Source organism: Conger conger, chromosome 6 (assembly GCF_963514075.1).
Source record: "Conger conger chromosome 6, fConCon1.1, whole genome shotgun sequence".
Lineage (NCBI taxonomy): Eukaryota > Metazoa > Chordata > Actinopteri > Anguilliformes > Congridae > Conger > Conger conger.
Genome location: NC_083765.1, coordinates 33,584,381 through 33,603,940, shown reverse-complemented (window position 1 = coordinate 33,603,940; position 19,560 = coordinate 33,584,381). Strand labels below are relative to the sequence as shown.

Below are 19,560 nucleotides of genomic sequence, written 5' to 3'. Positions count from 1 at the left end.
GGTACTGTTAGCAGAGCACATGTAAAAATAGAAAAAAAGCTGTTGTAGCAATGACTAAAAATATGTTTAAAAAGTCTAATAAATAAATAAATATCACGCTATGAGCTAAATTAAATCAACAAACAAAATGGAGAATAGAAGTGAATTGTGATTTATAGGAGCAATTCTATCTAACGTATGGTGGGCACATTTCTTTAAAATACAGTATCTCTTATTTATTGATTAAAACAAATGTACATATGCTGCTAGTGTTATTTGTATATCTATGAGTAATCTAGAGAAATAAAAAATATGATAAACTTACAATAAGGGCACCCATACACAATCAATACTGTGCTACCACATATCCTGAACTTTCAATGAAATGTTTTGATGATTACTCTAGCAATATTAAAAACTCAGCCTCAATCTATCTTAGCCGTTTTAAAATTATTTCATGCTGAATGGTCCTTCTGATTTAAATATGTAATAAAAGGAATACATTTCATTCAATATGTACTCCTGAGTACTCAATTACAGGGTAGCACAAAGGGTTTTTAATTGAGCCTATAACAAATGACAATTGTGGGGCATTAAATCATGTCTAAATAGAGGTAAATATAATAAATCAAATGAACTAATTTATGAATCCATGACATCACAGAGAATTCAGGTCACTGCTAATTTAGTGTTCAGTAAAAAACTTGCTTTGACAGCTGGTCTGAAAACTAGAGGTGATGTTATTCTTCTTAATTAATGAAAATTATTCACAAGTACTAATATGAATCATAAAGAAAAATAAAGAAAATAAAAGGTGCTTCAAGCCTTTAAAAAAAATTAAACATCCATGAATCTATACAGTATATAGGCACAGAATAATTAATATATGATGGAGATTAAAATAAACGCCTACAGTACATATAAATTTCCACAAACACAAGCACAAGCGTGCACACAAACAGAAATGTGTCTGGCCCAACTCATTGTGAAATGCAACTCTGAAACCCAATCTGTTTGGAAGAGGCCCAACGTGGTCACATGAAACAAGTTGTTACTTTTCAGAGTTGTAAATCACTGCTGTGTGTGTGTGTGTGTGTGTGTGTGTGCGTCTGTGTGCGTGTTAAATAAGTAGATGCAGGATTCCATACACTGAGATAGGGCTTGTGCGTTCTGGGTGAAATCGGGTGGTGCAGCACGGCAGCAATAGACCTACACGCCTCCCCCCACGCGCCTCAGACACGCCTCAGACACGTCTCAGACACGCCTCAGACACGCCTCAGACACGCCTCAGACACGTCTCAGACACGCCTCAGACACGCCTCAGACACGCCTCAGACACGTCTCTGCCCCAGGAGCCCCGCCCGGCCCTGCTCACCTAACGCGCTCTCCCCGATGCAGCAGCTCTTCCCGTTCCAGTACCAGAGCAGCAGGGTGGTGTCGCGGGACCCAGAGAGGATGTAGCAGTCCCCGCCGATGTAGGACTCTGAACGCGCCAGACAGGTCACCACGTCCCAGTGCCCGAACACGATCTGGGACAGCTTCCCTGGAGGAGGAGAGGGACAGGGGCACAACCTCTCAGTCACATGTTTAGCATTTTAATCAATTCAGAATTTTGTTGACGCATTTATTCAAAGTGACTTACAGTTGATTAGACCAGTGTTTCTCAACTGCAGTGCTCGGGACCCAATTTTTGTAACCAGGAACTCAAACACCTGCTTTAATGATTGAACCAATCACACCACCAAAACTGCCCTTGATTAGTTAAATCTGGTTACAACAAAAACCTGATTGGGATGGGACACGAGCACTGCAGTTGAGAAATAATGGATTAGACTAAGCAGGGAACAATTCCCCCTGGAGAAGAGCGGGGATAAGGTCCCAACAGCTGGGCGGATCTTATTGTGGCTACACCAGGGCTTGAACCAACCACCTTCCGGGTCCCAGTCATGTAGTTTAGCCACTAGGCTACAAGCTATTTATCCTAGAACACATTTAACAATCAAACTGCAAATGGAGTGGATCTGTGGTTTAATCGCAGATTGTCTCTGGGTGGAGACAGCTCTACAAACGAGTCTAGATTAGCTACACAAAGACTCAGATTTCGCTCACAAATAAGAAGCAAAACGAAGTTGTAATAATGACGTCATGTTAAAAGAATTGCAATCGACTACCTTCACTTGTTTCATGGTCCTAGGGTTCCTACAGTGTTCCGTTATTAGCCCCTAATTTTAGGGTGAGCCAACAGCAGCTGTGGAGCTGAACGTCAGTGTGAACTCTGGATTACAGGCGAAGCTAAACCAACAATAATTACAACTTCTCAATTCTCTGAATCTGTAATACAGAGTGCTGTTATGCTTTAAAACTGAGAACATGCACTCTCCAGACAATAAATTTAGCAGCCAAGCCTTCCCTTTAGCAAATGTAAGAAGACAGCGTAGACTGCTTTTAAGTCTGGGCTTGTGGTCAAAATGGAATATTAACTGGGTGCACGAGCAGAAAAAAATGTAAATGTGAATTATTCACCCTGCGTTGGTAATGCTGGACATCTGGAAGCCATGCCATGAAGAGTATCTCCAATTTGTTTGAATATATAATGATGTGATTATTTTTTATTGTCAATGTGATTGTACCTTGGCAACCCCAATGTTTCTTTGTCATGCCAATAAAACTTCATGAATTGAAATGGGAGGATAAAAAAGAAATGGGGGGAGAAGAGGAGAGGGCAGGAGAGGAAAGGAAAGGAATGGTGAGTAATTCAGTGCAGAGCTGAGTGCTACGCTTCCTTCTGTGGTTACACAGTAATACTGTTCTGCTATACGCTTTTTACCAGCGAGTGAAGTATAGAAATGTGGTTTACCAGAGTCAGTGGAGTATTGCTGAGTGTGTTACCAGAGTCAGTGGAGTATTGCTGAGTGTGTTACCAGAGTCAGTGGAGTATTGCTGAGTGTGTTACCAGAGTCAGTGGAGTATTGCTGAGTGTGTTACCAGAGTCAGTGGAGTATTGCTGAGTATGTTACCTGAGTCGGTAGAGTATAATTGAGTGTGTTACCTGAGTCGGTAGAGTATAATTGAGTGTGTTACCTGAGTCGGTAGAGTATAATTGAGTGTGTTACCTGAGTCAGTAGAGTATAATTGAGTGTGTTACCTGAGTCAGTAGAGTATAATTGAGTGTGTTACCTGAGTCGGTAGAGTATAATTGAGTGTGTTACCTGAGTCAGTAGAGTATAATTGAGTGTGTTACCTGAGTCGGTAGAGTATAATTGAGTGTGTTACCTGAGTCGGTAGAGTATAATTGAGTGTGTTACCTGAGTCGGTAGAGTAGACACGGAAGCTCCTGTCCCAGAAGCCACACAGCAGGATGAAGCGGTTGTCAGCGGTGACGATGAAGCACTGAGAGTGCACCTGTATGCTCTGGTCCAGAAGGTCAGTCACCTGCCTGCGCTGACATCCTGCAGTTGTGGCTGTGTGAGAGAGAGAGAGAGAGAGAGAGAGAGAGAGAGAGAGAGAGAGAGAGAGGGAGAGAGGGAGAGAGGGAGAGAGGGAGAGAGAGAGAGGGAGAGGGAGAGGGAGAGGGAGAGGGAGAGGGAGAGAGAGAGAGAGAGAGAGAGAGAGAGAGAGAGAGAGAGAGAGGGAGAGAGAGAGAGAGAGAGAGGGAGAGAGGGAGAGAGAGAGAGAGAGAGAGAGGGAGAGGGAGAGGGAGAGGGAGAGGGAGAGGGAGAGGGAGAGGGAGAGGGAGAGGGAGAGGGAGAGGGAGAGGGAGAGAGAGAGAGGAGAGAGAGAGAGAGAGGGAGAGAGGGAGAGAGAGAGAGAGAGGGAGAGAGAGAGAGAGAGAGGGAGAGGGAGAGGGAGAGGGAGAGAGAGGAGAGAGAGAGAGGGAGAGAGAGAGAGAGGAGAGAGAGAGGGAGAGAGAGAGAGAGAACAGTTAACTTCATGCCATGTAAAGGCCACAGAATCCATGAAATATGAAAAACTAATGCATGGTATTTTGTTAAAATGCACCAAGCATGTATCAGTAAACAGTAAAAAAAAGAAAAAAAAAATACGAATAAACATTCTGTTATTCTTATTATTATTACCAAACATATGACCATACTGCAGATTGCAGAACATGGTCCATTTCCCATGGTGGTCAACAGAACAGACACGTTGGCAAGATTCCAGCACAGGCTGAGGAGCCAGCTCTTTAACCTGCAGCGTGGGCCCTGCAGGCCTGACTGTGTGAAGGTTGTTCTGCTTTCAGGGCCTCTGGTTCTCTGCTCTTGTTCATGTAAAGTACTGTAGTTTGATGCTCATTGTTGCAGTTTCATAACTGTTCTCTAACTACACTTCCCCCCTGAGCGAGTTCTTCTCCTCCACCCCTGACCTCTGCATTTGTGTTTACATTGTAAATAACTCGGGAAAAGAGCATCTGCTAAACGGCAGCAATGTAATGTGATGCAATGAGGGAGCAGAGGGAAAAAAAGATATTAAGAATAAGAATTAAACAATACATCAATAAATGATATTGCACATTGTATTGCATCTATTGTATAATGTCTGAAAACAATTGACACTATTTTTCTTTTTTTCCCCAGTCTATCTGGTATGTGTGTGTGTGTGTGTGTGCGTCTTTGCATGTGCTTGTGTGTGTGTATGTAAACAGACATCATTGAGTTTACAATAGCTTCATATTTTCCACTGGACAGAGGAATGTAAAGAGCAGCTTGGATGGACTCTGCTGTTCCTTCAGACAAAGAAAGCGCACTCAGACAGAGACAGAGACAACGCACTCAGAGACAGAGACAGAGACAGCGCACTCAGACAGAGACAGAGACAGCACACTCAGACAGAGACAGAGACAACGCACTCAGAGACAGAGACAGCGCACTCAGACAGAGACAGAGACAACGCACTCAGAGACAGAGACAGAGACAGCGCACTCAGACAGAGACAGAGACAGAGACAACGCACTCAGAGACAGAGACAGAGACAGAGACAGAGACAGCGCACTCAGACAGAAACACGCTCTCGCACTCAGACAGAGACAGTGCACTCAGACAGAGACAGTGCTCTCGCACTCAGACAGAGACAGCGCTCTCGCACTCAGACAGAGACAGCGCTCTCGCACTCAGACAGAGACAGCGCTCTCGCACTCAGACAGAGACACTGCTCTCATACTCAGACAGAGACACTGCTCTCATACTCAGACAGAGACAGCGCTCTCACACTCAGACAGAGATAGTGCTCTCACACTCAGACAGAGACAGCGCACTTGCACTCACACACAGAGCGGACAGCGTGTAAATTATCCCCGGTCTTCAGGCGCTGAGTTACGGGTTTGAGGAGGGGGCTGGACCCAGCCCCCACAGCGAGCAGGTGTGGGGCCGCAGAGCCATGTGACACAGAACAGCATCCCGACCCCGGCGAATATTTCAACCAATTATCAACATTTCGCTGGCCCTTAGCCGCCCCAACGAGTCACACTGAATTTACAGTGTTTAAAATACCCTTCCCACGGAATGCTAGCAACGTAAATACATACATCACACTTATTCAAAAATAAGGTTTCCCACACACGCACACCCACGGAAGTCCACATGACAAATGGTCTGAGAGATTTTCAGCAAAGACAATTTGGTGGTCGCAGCTATTTTCAAAATAGCCAATCTCAAAAATGTCTTAAAGCACCATAAAAAAATAAATAAATAAATAATAATAATAATAAAAAAATACAGAGAGATTCATTTGTGGGGGGTGTCTATTTCACTTTAAACTCAAGGCTATTCTACACCCAATAAAGATTTAAGAATTTTTTATTTTTAGAACAGTACATTTAAGATAGAAATTCAGATAAAGCACAACACAACAGATTAAGCATATATTTTATCTGGTCAGAAGACGCCAAAAACTCTATTGTGCAGGCTTTAAATCTGCTTTGTGATTTGTACACAATTGTACACAAATCATTCTGCTATAATTATTACAACTGAGTGTCAGTTCTATGTAAGCTTCAGGGCATGGTAAACACAATGCAATGTTTCCACAATGCAAGAAGGCCAAATTGAGTCCATTGGGAGATGCTAACACACCAGAAGCTATCTTTGTGGACAATCCAGACCCCCCGACACAAGGGAGAAGTGGAGAACGTGACTGAATAAGAGCTTGAGTTGATGGAGCATCAACACGCATGATTTCTGCTGCGGCAGGGTGGGAGACCCCCTCTTACGGCTCACGCTGTCACAAGCCTGCAGCCGTGCATCGCTGTGTATCGCCACCCCGTTATGCGTCTTCACTCCGCTCTCCAAAGGGTGTGAGTGATGATGCAGAGACTCTGAGATGTCCTGACAGCACACATCCTTAATCTGCATTATTACAGCATTCATATTCATTCTGTGTGACACAGGGCTTTCCCCTCTTCCCTGTGCGGGCGGGGGTGTGCTGTCACCAGCACGGTGCCCCTATTTGTATGCAAATGATCTGTTTGGAGCAGTCGCTTTCCGTGTGGGGCCACCTCGATCGGTAGCCAGAAAAATGGATTGAAACGCACGGAGGAAAATCGGAGAACTGTCAAGCGGGAATAGAGAGCGGAGACATGAGCGTCACACAGGAAAGGTGACCAATGACACAACTGTCACTTGCAAGAGAGAACAGTGATAGACCTGTCACACAGACAAAGATCAGGCAGAGCGACCATACAGGAAAATACCACAGGCAGAGCTCACACAGGAAGAGAGAGACCAGTGACAAAACTGTCATACAGGAAGAGAGACCAGTCATAAAATAAGAGAGACCAGTAACAGTACTGGTATACAGGAAGAGAGACCAGTTATACAGGAAGAGAGGCCAGTAACAGAACTGTCATAGAGGAAGAGAGACCAGTCATACAGGAAGAGAGACCAGTCATACAGAAGGAGAGACCAGTCATACAGGAAGAGAGACCAGTGACAGACCTAGCAGAGGATCGATCTCCACAGGAAGCTGCTGTTTCTGGTCCTGGCTGGGTGAGAGTTCTCCTAGAAGTGAGAAGAGACAGAATTACTACTGAACCATGTTCTCAGTGGGGACACAGTTCTGCACGGTCTCACACTCCACAGTCTTCAGGAGTGAACCATAAGCAGCATTAGTGTTATCGGTCACCACTGTAAAAGCTGATGACTGTATAAGACTTCAACAAGGAGGGGGAACTGTTTTACTGTTATCTTTGGCATCTCCTGTGCATGTTCTCACACAATAGAATTGACGTTTGATCAATAATAAAACAAATAAGACATGGACTTGGATGTAATAAAGCATCATGGAAATCTAAGCCTCCCAGTGGACACGTCACTTTTGATAGCGCAGAGCGGGAGAACACACTCAATGCCACTCAACTCAAATTCTGCATGCAACAGGGGAAATCATCTCCAACTTAGATTAGACATGAACCTGTACAGCGATGGAATGTGCTGATCTAACTTCAGATATCAAATGATACTGCTCACAGAATGTGTCCTGAATTGCAGAAACACCATTCAGGATAGAACACAACTACTAACCCACAACTCTACAGAACACACTGCGCAGGGTAGACATTGTGTTTCTGTCTAATCTGAAGAAGTCAGATCTGGGTGCAGGTTTTTGTTTTAGCCCAGCAGTATGACATCTGATTCTACTTATCAGGACCTGACTGAGACAATGATGAGTTATTCAGTTCAATGTTGTAGTACAGGGCTAAAACAAAAACCAGCACCCACACTGGACCTTTCTGGATAATATTGAACACTCCTGGTCAAGAGACTTCTCATAGAGTGAGGAGAGGAGAAGGTGTTTGTTGTGTTTCCCATAATCCACTGGGCCCTGCAGCGCGCGTACCCGTCATGCCGTGCCATTTGTTGACGGCGAAGAGGCGGTTGGCGGTGACAGTGATGATGGCCGGGGCCTGCAGGCCGGGCTGTGTGTTGGCGGAGACGTGCACCACCGGCGAGTTGGAGGGGAACTTGAGCACCATGATGACATCCGGCTGCACCTCCTCGCCGAATGTGAGAGGCGTCTGTGGGAGGAGACACACTGGTCAGAGGACCACGCCCAGCGACACTCACACAGAGAGATAGAGTACAGCACAGGAAGTAGAGCATAGAGAATACAGCACAGGAAGTAGAGCATAGAGAATACAGCACAGGAAGTAGAGCATAGAGAATACAGCACAGGAAGTAGGACATAGAGAGTACAGCACAGGAAGTAGACTGTACAGTGTACAGCACAGGAAGTAGAGCATGCAGAGAGAGTGCCAGCATATGTACTATTTGAATCCTTATCATTAGGAGTAGAAAAATATTATTTAAAACAAAATAAAGCTGAGATTCTCCACTTCACATGTATGCATAGATCCAGCATACTTTATGAAAAATGTGAGCTGGGTGGGCAATAAGGCCGAAAATCGATATCTACGTTTAAAAAAATTTTTATGACGATAATCAATATGACTCAATATTTTCTTATGCTGAAAAAAACTAGTGGGTTCGGGTGGGCGGAGGGGTAGCTAAAATAGCCTTGCCCCAATGATGCGGAGCGCCAAAGATCCCTTTCATGCCCAGAAAAACCCAGGCTATCGGCCGCCAGAACTGGCAGACCCTCGATACGTCGCAGCAGTCAGCTCATAAAGTCCAGTTAAATCTGAAATGCATTTGCTGCACCCTTTGCTTCTGGGAATGATTTCCAGAGACACAAACGTTCGCCTGAAAATACTTTAACCGGGGGTTTTATTGACTTACGCTGTGTTTAGGCCGATGTGTAAGAAAATCTGCGAGAGCAGCGCAAACATTTGCCTAATGTCAAACACACGTCAGGGCAAATCCCTGCTTCTGACAGGTCACCGGCTCTTCTCAAAACGTCATTACCATCAGCAGAACAAAGCCAACTTCTGACACACAGCAAGGGGAGAGAGAGAGAGAGAGAGAGAGAGAGAGAGGGGGAGAAGGAGAGGGAGAGAGAGGGGGGAGAGAGGGAGTGAGGAAGAGAGTGAGAGAGAGAGAGGAAGAATGAGAGAGGGAGAGTGAGTAAAGTGGAGGGGGATGAGAAAAGAGGGAAGGAGACAGGGAGTCTTTCTCCCTCACTTTCTGTGAGAGAGAGAGGGGGGGAAGGATAGGGAGAGAGAGAGAGAGATAGAGAAAGGGAGAGGGTGAGAAGGAGAGGGAGAGAGAGGGGGGAGAGAGGGAGTGAGGAAGAGAGTGAGAGAGGGAGAGGGAGAATGAGAGAGGGAGAGTGAGTAAAGTGGAGGGGGGTGAGAAAAGAGGGAAGGAGACAGGGAGTCTTTCTCCCTCACTTTCTGTGGGGGGGCATGAGAGAGACCATGACAGGGAGACCAAGCAAAAGAGAGGAAGAAAATGTAAGAGACAGCGAGAGAGAGAGAGAGAGAGAGAGAGAGAGAGAGAGAGAGAGAGAGATAGAGACAGAGAAACCTCCCTCATCTGCTTCTGGTTTGCAGGGCTGAGGAGCATCTGCAAGAATCCCATAATAGCACCCGCTCTGGCTCCAGACCAGGGGGAACAGACTCAACACAGAACACCTTCAAGCACCTGAGATAGAACACACACTCCAGGTGTGCTCCCTTGTCACGGATGTACTGGGCCCTGCCGCACCCAATCACACAAAGCCTCTCTCACAAGGAACCACCCCCTTTTACATACACATGTAAACAGCTCATTACTTCTTAATCACCGTGTTATCAGGCAGACGGCTGTGTTCTAGTGCAGGAAGCAGGCTTCTGAATATGAGTTCTGTAAGCAGTTCAGGAAGCATTAACCAGAAGAGATGAACTTCTCATTAGAGGTACAGTAAGGGTTGGCGAGCGTGCGGTTTTTAAAGGTAACCCTGCAGTGCTGCCCTCCTGTTTTGGCGTGTTGGCGGGGTGTTTGGCGGGGTGTTTGGCGGGTGACCCGGTCTGACCCGGCTGTCGTGGGGAGCGTGAGGGGGAGCGGGGGCTCCAGCTGTCAGCGCCTGCAAGCCGCCGCGCTAATGGGGGCCGGCTCCATCACTCTCAGCTCCTCCCTCGCCCCGCCACCTTTCCCCCATTGTTCCCGTGGGTTAGCCCCGCGCGCAGGTGCATGCTGGGAGTTTGGCTCTTTTCCCAGCATCCCCCCCCCACACAGAAAGAGAGAAAGAAAGACAGAAAGAGAGAGAGACTGAGAGAGAGAGAGAGAGAGAGAGAGATGGAGAGGGAGAGGGAGGGAGAGGGAGAGGGAGAGAGAGGGAGAGAGAGAAAGAGGATAAAAATAAGGCTGGGAAAGTGAGGTAGGGGATAGGTAAGGGGGTAGAAGGTGGAGGACGCAAACTAATGCACAGCAAACTACAATGTCATCAGAACACAAAAGGAGGAGCCAGCCTCAGCTTTTAACTGAAGCCTTTCTGGAATGTTCCGGGACTCCCGATCTGGGTCACTAGGCCCGTTTCTGGCCTTTCTGGGGTTGCGGGGCAAAGTTTGTGGGCACAGAGTGTTCTGGGGGTGGGGACGGTGGGGTTGCTATGTGACATCACTCACCACCTGTGTGGAGGAGCTCCGTGCAGTGTGGGGCTCAGTGAGCAGCTGGCAGGGCGTCTGTCCAAAGCTCTGGATCTGAAGCTCCGCAGCCTGGGGAGAGACAGGAGCCATACGCATCAGCCTCGGCTAGTCACCACACATCGCACCCACAAATACACTCTGTCCTGAGCCAAGAGCCTCAAAGTGAAGACATTAAAGAGTGTGCGTACGTGTGTGTGTGTGTGTGTGTGTGTGTGAGTTAGTGAGTGAGTGAGTGAGTGAGTGGGTGAGTCAATGAGTGAGTGAGTGAGTGAGTGAGTGTGTGTGTGTGTGTGTGTGTGTATGTATTTGGGTGCCTTTTTGCATGCATGCAGGTGCATGGTTGTGTGTGTGTGTGTGTGTGTGTGAGGGTGCGAGAGGATATGAGTGACAGGGAGAAAGTGTGTGAACGCATTCCTCCCCTCTCTGATTTAGCAGATTGGCAGAAGCCTAGAGAATGAGCTCATCAGAGGACTGCGAGCGGTATTTCCATGAGAAATTCTGTTAAATACCACCCCCCCCCCGCAATTTCTGTCTTTCTCTCGCCATCACTCTCACTCTCCATCTCTCTCTCTCTCTGCCTCGCTCAGCCTCCCTCTCTCTTTCTCCCTCGCTCTTTTCCTTTCTCTCACTGTCTCAGTGGCTTGAAACAAAACAGAGCCATTGTCTGCAGCAGCCCAGCTCCTTTCCAGCAGACTTTCCTGTGCTTGCTGGAGATCACACAGTAAAGCAGTGAGAAACAAGAAAACGTCATTCTTACAATGTGAACACAGCCCACAGACATGCAGTAACTCCATATAACCAGGTAAATAACTTAGACTAGTATAAACGCAACGCAGACATACAATCAAAAGCACGTCACTGTGGAATTTTATAAATAACTAGCTTAGTCATGGTTTCCTGAGGAAGCCACTATTCAAGATACGGCAAAATAATGCATGTCAAACAGAACTGGGCTGTTTTTGCAGGACAGCGCATCCTGAGCAGTGATAAAATTATAAAAGCATCTAAAATGGGCTCCTGTGGAGTGGCAGTCTTCGCGTTGAAGACTCCCAGGCCCGGCTGCCGGCCTCGGCCCGCTCAGCCCTGCGAACGTCAGCAGAGGCTGGGATGTCTCCGGCCCCACCGGGCTTTGATCCGGATCAAACCCAGCTGCTGGGACCGTGTCCCGCTCCCTCTCTCCCTCTCTCTCTCTCTCTCCCTCTCTCTCTCTCTCCCTCTCCCGCTCTCTCCCTCACCCCCGCTCCCTCCACACACTCTGCAGGGTGTGGATTCACCTGGGAGCTCATTATGTTCTACTGCACCGTTGCAGAAACTTCCAGAAACATTGAGAAGCTGAACTTTCAAAAAAAAGCTCTAAAAGCTGCCTCTCCAACATATCACATAAAGACAGTGTAAAGGTGTTCATGGATTTATGTCAATTTTTTGCTAGCTTTCCAGTTTAAGACATTTAATTGCCTGAGAACTTGTGATTAGATTTCACATGATTGGCCCTTCGAATAAAGCTAAAGCATTATTACTAGTTCGGCAAATTATGTGTTTGCGGTATTCAACTATGCAATGATTGTTTTGTGATTACAATGTAAAAAACAACCCCAAAACTACCAGATACACAGCAAAGCATTAGCTCTCTGTGAGACGGATGCTGAAACTAGTCTTATCCACGACTCCATATGCTTTTCAACTGCTTACCGAGTGTCATCTGGATTAAATTCTGGCCTGACATTTAATAAAACTTGTTGTGTTAAATATGAGCCTTGTTTAAAAGCTAACAACGCAGAAGAATGTCCATAGAGGAAGCGAGAGCATGCTTTGCATTCTGTATACTTTGGCATGACTTGCTGTTGAGTAGAACTCAAATTAAAGCCATTTTAGTTCTGGTGGGTAAGACGGGAAGCAATCGCTGTCTGAGAAAACACTCAGGAGGAAACTACTCAACCCTCAGCCACTGAAACACACTTCAGAGAGAACCACTCAACCCTATGCCACTGAAACGCACTCCAGAGTGAACCACTTAAGGCTATACCCCAGAAACACATTTTGGCAGGAGTGACTCAACCCACATGCACCAAGAGACACTCTGCAGACCAACTCACTGCACAGACCCAGAAACACACTCTGCAGACCAACTCACCACACAGGCCCAGAAACACACTCTGCAGGACCAACTCACCACACAGACCCAGAAACACACTCTGCAGAACCAACTCACCAAACAGACCCAGAAACACACTCTGCAAGACCAACTCACCACACAGACCCAGAAACACACTCTGCAAGACCAACTCACTGCACAGACCCAGAAACACACTCTGCAAGACCAACTCACCACACAGGCCCAGAAACACACTCTGCAAGACCAACTCACCGCACAGGCCCAGAAACACACTCTGCAGGACCAACTCACTGCACAGACCCAGAAACACACTCTGCAGGACCAACTCACCACACAGGCCCAGAAACACACTCTGCAGGACCAACTCACCGCACAGGCCCAGAAACACACTCTGCAGGACCAACTCACCACACAGGCCCAGAAACACACTCTGCAAGACCAACTCACCACACAGACCCAGAAACACACTCTGCAAGACCAACTCACTGCACAGCCATGGCTACAGGAACACACTCAGGAGCTACTCGACCCACAGGACTGACAGCCATTTCAGAGGTTGAGGGAAAGTGAGAATAGGTAGCGCATAATGATTCTGGCCTCCAGAAGTGGCACCCCTGTTGATGACACCTCTGCAAATGTATTTGTTTCCTCGCCATCGGAGCAGTTCTGCTAAAATAAGAGGGTGTCACGGATCCCATTTAGCTCTCCCCGGTACGAAACAGACGCCCTGGGTAATGGACTGAGCTTGGCAATGAATCTGCATGCTAGGCTAAGCATCGCATCTGTATGTGAATGACCTGAATGAGGCCATAAATCAGCTGTGTGCCCTCTCATCTCCCACTGCCCCAGCCACTGAGCATGAAGGACAGAGGGGAGAGAGGCACACGGGTATGCACTGAGCATGCTCCGTTCTGAACCAACAACACAGGTATGCACTGAGCATGCTCTGTTCTGAACCAATAACACGGGTATGCACTGAGCATGCTCCGTTCTGAACCAACAACACGGGTATGCACTGAGCATGCTCCGTTCTGAACCAACAACACGGGTATGCACTGAGCATGCTCCGTTCTGAACCAACAACACGGGTATGCACTGAGCATGCTCTGTTCTGAACCAACAACACGGGTATGCACTGAGCATGCTCCGTTCTGAACCAACAACACGGGTATGCACTGAGCATGCTCCGTTCTGAACCAACAACACAGGCCCGCACTGAGCATGCTCTGTTCTGAACCAACAACACGGGTCCGCACTGAGCATGCTCCGTTCTGAACCAACAACACAAGTATGCACTGAGCATGCTCTGTTCTGAACCAACAACACGGGTCCGCACTGAGCATGCTCCGTTCTGAACCAACCTGAGCCACCCGGTGCCGATAATAAAGGCTTTAAGCGCTTACTGTCCAGCAGGCGCTGCAGTACCCCAGCTGGGACAGCCTGGCCTACTTTCCTTTGACACTGGCCATGCGCACACGCTGAGTGGAGACCATACACTGGCCATGCGCACACGCTGAGTGGAGACCATACACTGGCCATGCGCACACGCTGAGTGGAGACCATACACTGGCCATGTGCACACCCTGAGTGGAGACCATACACTGGCCATGTGCACACCCTGAGTGGAGACCGTACACTGGCCATGCGCACACCCTGAGTGGAGACCGTACACTGGCCATGCGCACACCCTGAGTGGAGACCATACACTGGCCATGTGCACACCCTGAGTGGAGACCGTACACTGGCCATGTGCACACCCTGAGTGGAGACCGTACACTGGCCATGCGCACACGCTGAGTGGAGACCGTACACTGGCCATGCGCACACGCTGAGTGGAGACCATACACTGGCCATGTGCACACCCTGAGTGGAGACCATACACTGGCCATGCGCACACGCTGAGTGGAGACCATACACTGGCCATGTGCACACCCTGAGTGGAGACCATACACTGTGTTATGCTGAGCGTAGTGGGCAGTGCAGGTGGCATATACAGTATACTTTGGCCATTAGTACATGCTAAGTGGAGATTGTCAATTAAATTATTTTCTTAAAGCGTAGACACAGCCCCCTTCAGGGATTCATACATAACCAGCAGGTAATTAACTTTACATAGAGATAGGATCATATCTACTTCAAAGTTGGATTTCATAAATAACTACTTAGTCATGGTTTTCTGCATAAGCCACTATTTCATATAAAATAGGACTGTAAGACCATTTTATAAATGAGACCCCAGAACATTAACTGAGATCTGGGAGAGCGTAAACAATGTCAGTTAGTTCTGCATACTAACTGGAACAAATGTTGGACTGAAAAGCTGCATGTAGAACTCTATACAAATAGCTTACGAGTGTAGAGAAATAAACCAAAATAACGCATGCCCAGCAGAATTAGGTCTATTTCCACTGGATACTGCGTCCAAAGCAATGATAAAATTATAAATGCATCTAAAATTAACTCCCCTGGATATTCTGCAATTCAAGGCAAGCAAAATCCAAGAACTGAGCACTACAAAGGAACTGGTTCAGAAGCCGACTCCTTCTCTAAACTCACATTCGGCACTCTCATAATAGATTCTCATTGCAGATAACTTCTACACTAAGAGATGCAAAGCAGAGACAGATTCTGACCAAGGACAGGTTAACCACAGCCTGGCCGTTGAAAAAGAGCCAATAAAATTAAACTATTGAAGGAAGGCAGGCTCTGGTCACTGCCAGATGGGACAGGAGAGAGAGAAATCAGAAGCACAAGGCTGGAGGCCTTCCAACTCCTCCAGCTATCCCACAATCCATGTGGCCGAGTAAGATAACGTTAATAAGCTTCTGCTTCTGCCAAACTGCTACCGAAATCTTCCAAGAGTTTGAAATAAGTCGTTCAAACTCCTTTTTTATCAACCGAAAAATCAACTGCAATGTTGGCTCGAGACCCAACATATTGGCCTTCTCCATTGGCTGTTAACGTTAATGCACAGCTGCAGACAGGGAGGAGCACAATTCAGTGTTATACTCATGTGACTCTGTAACGGTCATCAAAGGCACACAACCTCTCTCAGTGCGGGGTCGTCGATGGCGTCGAGGTCGACCGCGCCCTCGTAGGTCAGGTGGTAGAAGACATTGAGGGCCTTGCTGGCCTCGGGGCCCTTCTGCTTGTAGCCGAAGATGAGGTCGATCCACTGGTGCAGCTGGGAGGACACAAACTCACTCTCCAGGGCCTGCAGAAACAGAGAAAGGCGAGGGCTTAACCGATGAGATCCATTCACTTATACAGCTTCAGTGCAAACAGCACAGTAGTACATCTTTTGTAACCAGCAATGTATCATCTTATCACTTATCATTTTCTTCTTATGGCCGGCATTGATGTTCCAGCCTTACTTTGTGCCCCCTTATTTCAATTCCTACTATTATAAAAATATAGGCGAACATGATATGAAGCGTTCTACTTGCTACAGCAATACGTGCGATCCAATTGGCACACTGAGAGAAGATGAAATATTAGGTGATTATTTATCGTTGTAGACTTTCAATGTCAAATGAGGATTTTTAAACAACCGAGTGAGGGAAAAAGTCTCCCTTTCAGACTTGACACTTGATGAGCGATGGTGTTTAGCGGTGCTTGAGATTTCTGTAATAATGGCACAACACAGATAAAATGTTCTTTTTCCTTTCAGTAGCTAACCAAAGGATGAAACATTTATGTTCTTGCATAAAAACAGCCATTGTGTTCATTTGTACAGAGCAGCCCATACAAAAGCTCCCCGCGCCTCCAAATTACAATGAGTGGCTTGATTGTCATTGCCGGCTTGTGTCACATTAATGCGTGACAAACATTAAACCCGTACACTTAAACGGCAATTTATATCGTTTAAGCGCATACCGCGGCCCCGGCTCATCACTCACTTAAATGTGACTTTCCGACAGCTAATTTCAGTTCATTCTCTTCCCTCGCTTAATTACAACTTTCAATCAAGGAGAGCCAAGATCCGGCGAGTGTTTCTAGCTGAAATTGACATTTTCCCTGACGGATTGGCGAGCAAAAACCGGCGAGAGATCTTGCATAACAAGTTTATGAGAGGCTACACCATACCAGTGAAACCAATCAGCTCATTCCATTGCAGAGATTACAACACAAATCTATAAAAGCTCTGGCACATAAAGCCAATTAATGTTTGATCTATATATTGGATTCAGAGCTAATAGGGTAGGGTACAGGCTGGTTTTACTGCTGTCATTACGAACAATACAACACTTCCAACAACAATCAGTTTATTAAGAGGATTGTTTACTTTCTGGGGTTTTGCTTTATATAGTTTTAGTGCATGCTCTATATATACATGAGCTGTTTTGGAGCTATAATCAGCTCCAGAATTATTGGAATCTTTAATATAAATGAAAAAAAGTATGCATATAATAAACAACACATAATAATTTACTATACGTTATGATAAAACACAAGAGAAAACTATATACTTTCATTTTAATACACTGTGTCATGTGTCAATGTTTCTATTTATTAAGTTATCTCATGTTTTCTGAAAACCATATTAAGGGCAATAAGAAAAATAAAAATGGTTGCAAAACCTCAGGAACAGGATGCAAGTCCTCCCCACGGACAGTGAGGAAGATGGACAGGGAGGCCATGATTAACCCAAGGATTAACCCAGTTTATGACTTGCAGAGATTGGTTCCCCAAGCCTCAAAAAGAACCATAAAACCTCCATACAAACAACCTTTTTGGAAGGGTGGCACAAAAACAGCCCTTACTAAGCACAAGAAACAAAACCAAGGAGTATCACAACGTGCGGCATGAGCGAGCTCTGTTCGACCCTACGATCCTGTCGCCTTGGTCTGTACTTCTGAAAACACCACCAAGCCCAGCGGCCATTTAACGCACGCGTCAATCCGAGCGATGGAAAACAAAGACCCGCGGAATTAACGCGAGTCTCTCCGGAGGGCCGCGGCGGCATTAATCAGGGTTTATAGAGGGGACCCCCTCTCCAGCGCAACACAGCACCGTGGAGACACGGGGACATGAATCAGCGTGCGATTACTCTCTCCCAGTACTGACCTTATCAGCGATTCAGAAAACAACCCTGTCACTTTCATTGGGGGTGGGAAGCTGTTCGGCGCTGTCATTTTTAAAAGCCCCCGGCCTCTCCCGTAGAAAAAGAAATGAGGTGGGAATTGACAAATTATTCATGTGGAGCAGTTAACCTTTTTATTTCACCGACATGTCTGTTTCACGACAAATCAACAGCGCTATGCGCAGGGACGGCCATTTTTACTGCCTAAAATCCATAATATTCAGGTTATAGCTCCTTGACCGTAATGGCACGAGTGTTCAGATTAAGAGATGGTACTACTGGAAAAACAGCTGAACATGAGTGAGAAATTCACTCTCCCCTTGGATTTTCTGTCACACCAATTGCCGCTCGGCCCCCGTCTTACAAAAAAAAAAAAAAAAAAAAAAAAAGGTACAAGAAAGATGCACATCTTTATTACCAATAACTAGAGCTGGTTTTAACACACCTTGCGGGGAATTGAGGCTGTATACTCCATCGCTAAGCAACGCCACACACAGGTAAGGGAGGAAGCTGAGTAGAGGGGTTTCCTGGGACCAGGTTAGCACTCAGAGTGGGAACATGAGGGTTATTTATGCAGCAATTAGCAGGCTTTGTATGTGTTACTGTGTTCCACGGGGATCATTATGATAATTCATGAATGGGTTACACATGAATTATGTTAATGCTTCAAGGGGGTAGCAGCCCTACAAATCACATATATTTATGGTTCTTTTTTTCTCCAGGAATTGCACTGCACGGTTTGTCACATATGTTGCATTTCCTTTGTTAAATACAGTGTTTACTGCTCTAGTATTCCTCACTTTGTTATAGCCGAGTTGTGCTTCTGTAGTGTACAGCGTACACGTATGGTGCTGCTCGCCATCTTAAACAGAGATATATGGCCAGAGTAATTTACGCTCCAACATATCCGGCCTTGAATGCTCACTTAAAGCAAGAATTTAATTTAAGATTGTGAAAAGGGGACCTTGTTTTTTTCAAACTTTTATTTTGTTGTCTTGTACTTATAACCTTCGGTCCAATGAAAACACAATTTAGAAGAGCGATGTTTCTTCTCACAGACGTTCAGAGATGAAGGGTAAGGGTTTCCACCATACAAACGGTGAGCTATGGCAAGTCACTTTGAGCAAAAGACCCTAAATCTGTGTGAAGGTTTGTGCGCCTGGCTTGGGCCAGCTTCTGCCAGACTTCCTGTCCTCTGGCATCCTGCATTAACCCTCACAGGACAGCGTCGCAGCATGAAGAGAAAGAGAAAGAGAAAGAGATAGAGAAAGAGAGAGGTAAAGAGAAAGCAATCTAGAGACTAAAACAGAGAAAAGGACAGACATGGAGAGAGCTAGAAAGATAGAGACAGTGCAGGAAGGATTTTTTAGCAAGCAAGCTCACTTTAAAGATTTTAGATAACATGTCCATGAGGGTGTAAACATGCCACTTCACAAATGAACTAGGCCGTTTGCATCACAATGCAGGGCAGTTCATAGTTGTTGTACTACAGCCGACTGTACATCTAAACTGACAGCTTGACAGCTTCAGGGTCCTGGAGATCCCTGGTCATATTTTAACTTCCTCCATTCCTCGATCCCTCTCTCCCTCCCTGCTGCCATCCATCTTTTTTTTCTATATCCCACTCTCCCTCCATCCATCTCTCTCCCCCTCACTCCCTCCTTCTCTCTCAGGGAGACCTCTGGTCCTGAGTGGCGTTTGTCCTGACAGGTGTCTGATTACAGTGTCTCTGATCTTATGCAGTGAGAGACCCTGCTGAACTGGCCGCAGGCTCCCCCGGCCGGGCAATTGCAGCTGCGGTGACCTAAGAAACTGAAACCGGCTGCTAAAGAGCCAAAATGGCCACCGCTGTAGCCAAACCCACAGCCC

The 19,560-nt window shown here is 46.4% G+C and overlaps 1 protein-coding gene across 1 annotated transcript in view; it reads right to left on the bottom strand.

Moving 5' to 3' along the window:
* lrba (LPS-responsive vesicle trafficking, beach and anchor containing) overlaps positions 1-19,560 on the bottom strand; it is a 207,041-nt gene that overhangs the window by 10,030 nt on the left and 177,451 nt on the right. The window contains 6 exon segments of the mRNA XM_061244631.1: positions 1,355-1,522; positions 3,285-3,440; positions 6,909-6,971; positions 7,810-7,987; positions 10,475-10,564; positions 15,655-15,822. Of these exon segments, the coding sequence (XP_061100615.1) occupies positions 1,355-1,522; positions 3,285-3,440; positions 6,909-6,971; positions 7,810-7,987; positions 10,475-10,564; positions 15,655-15,822 (823 nt within the window).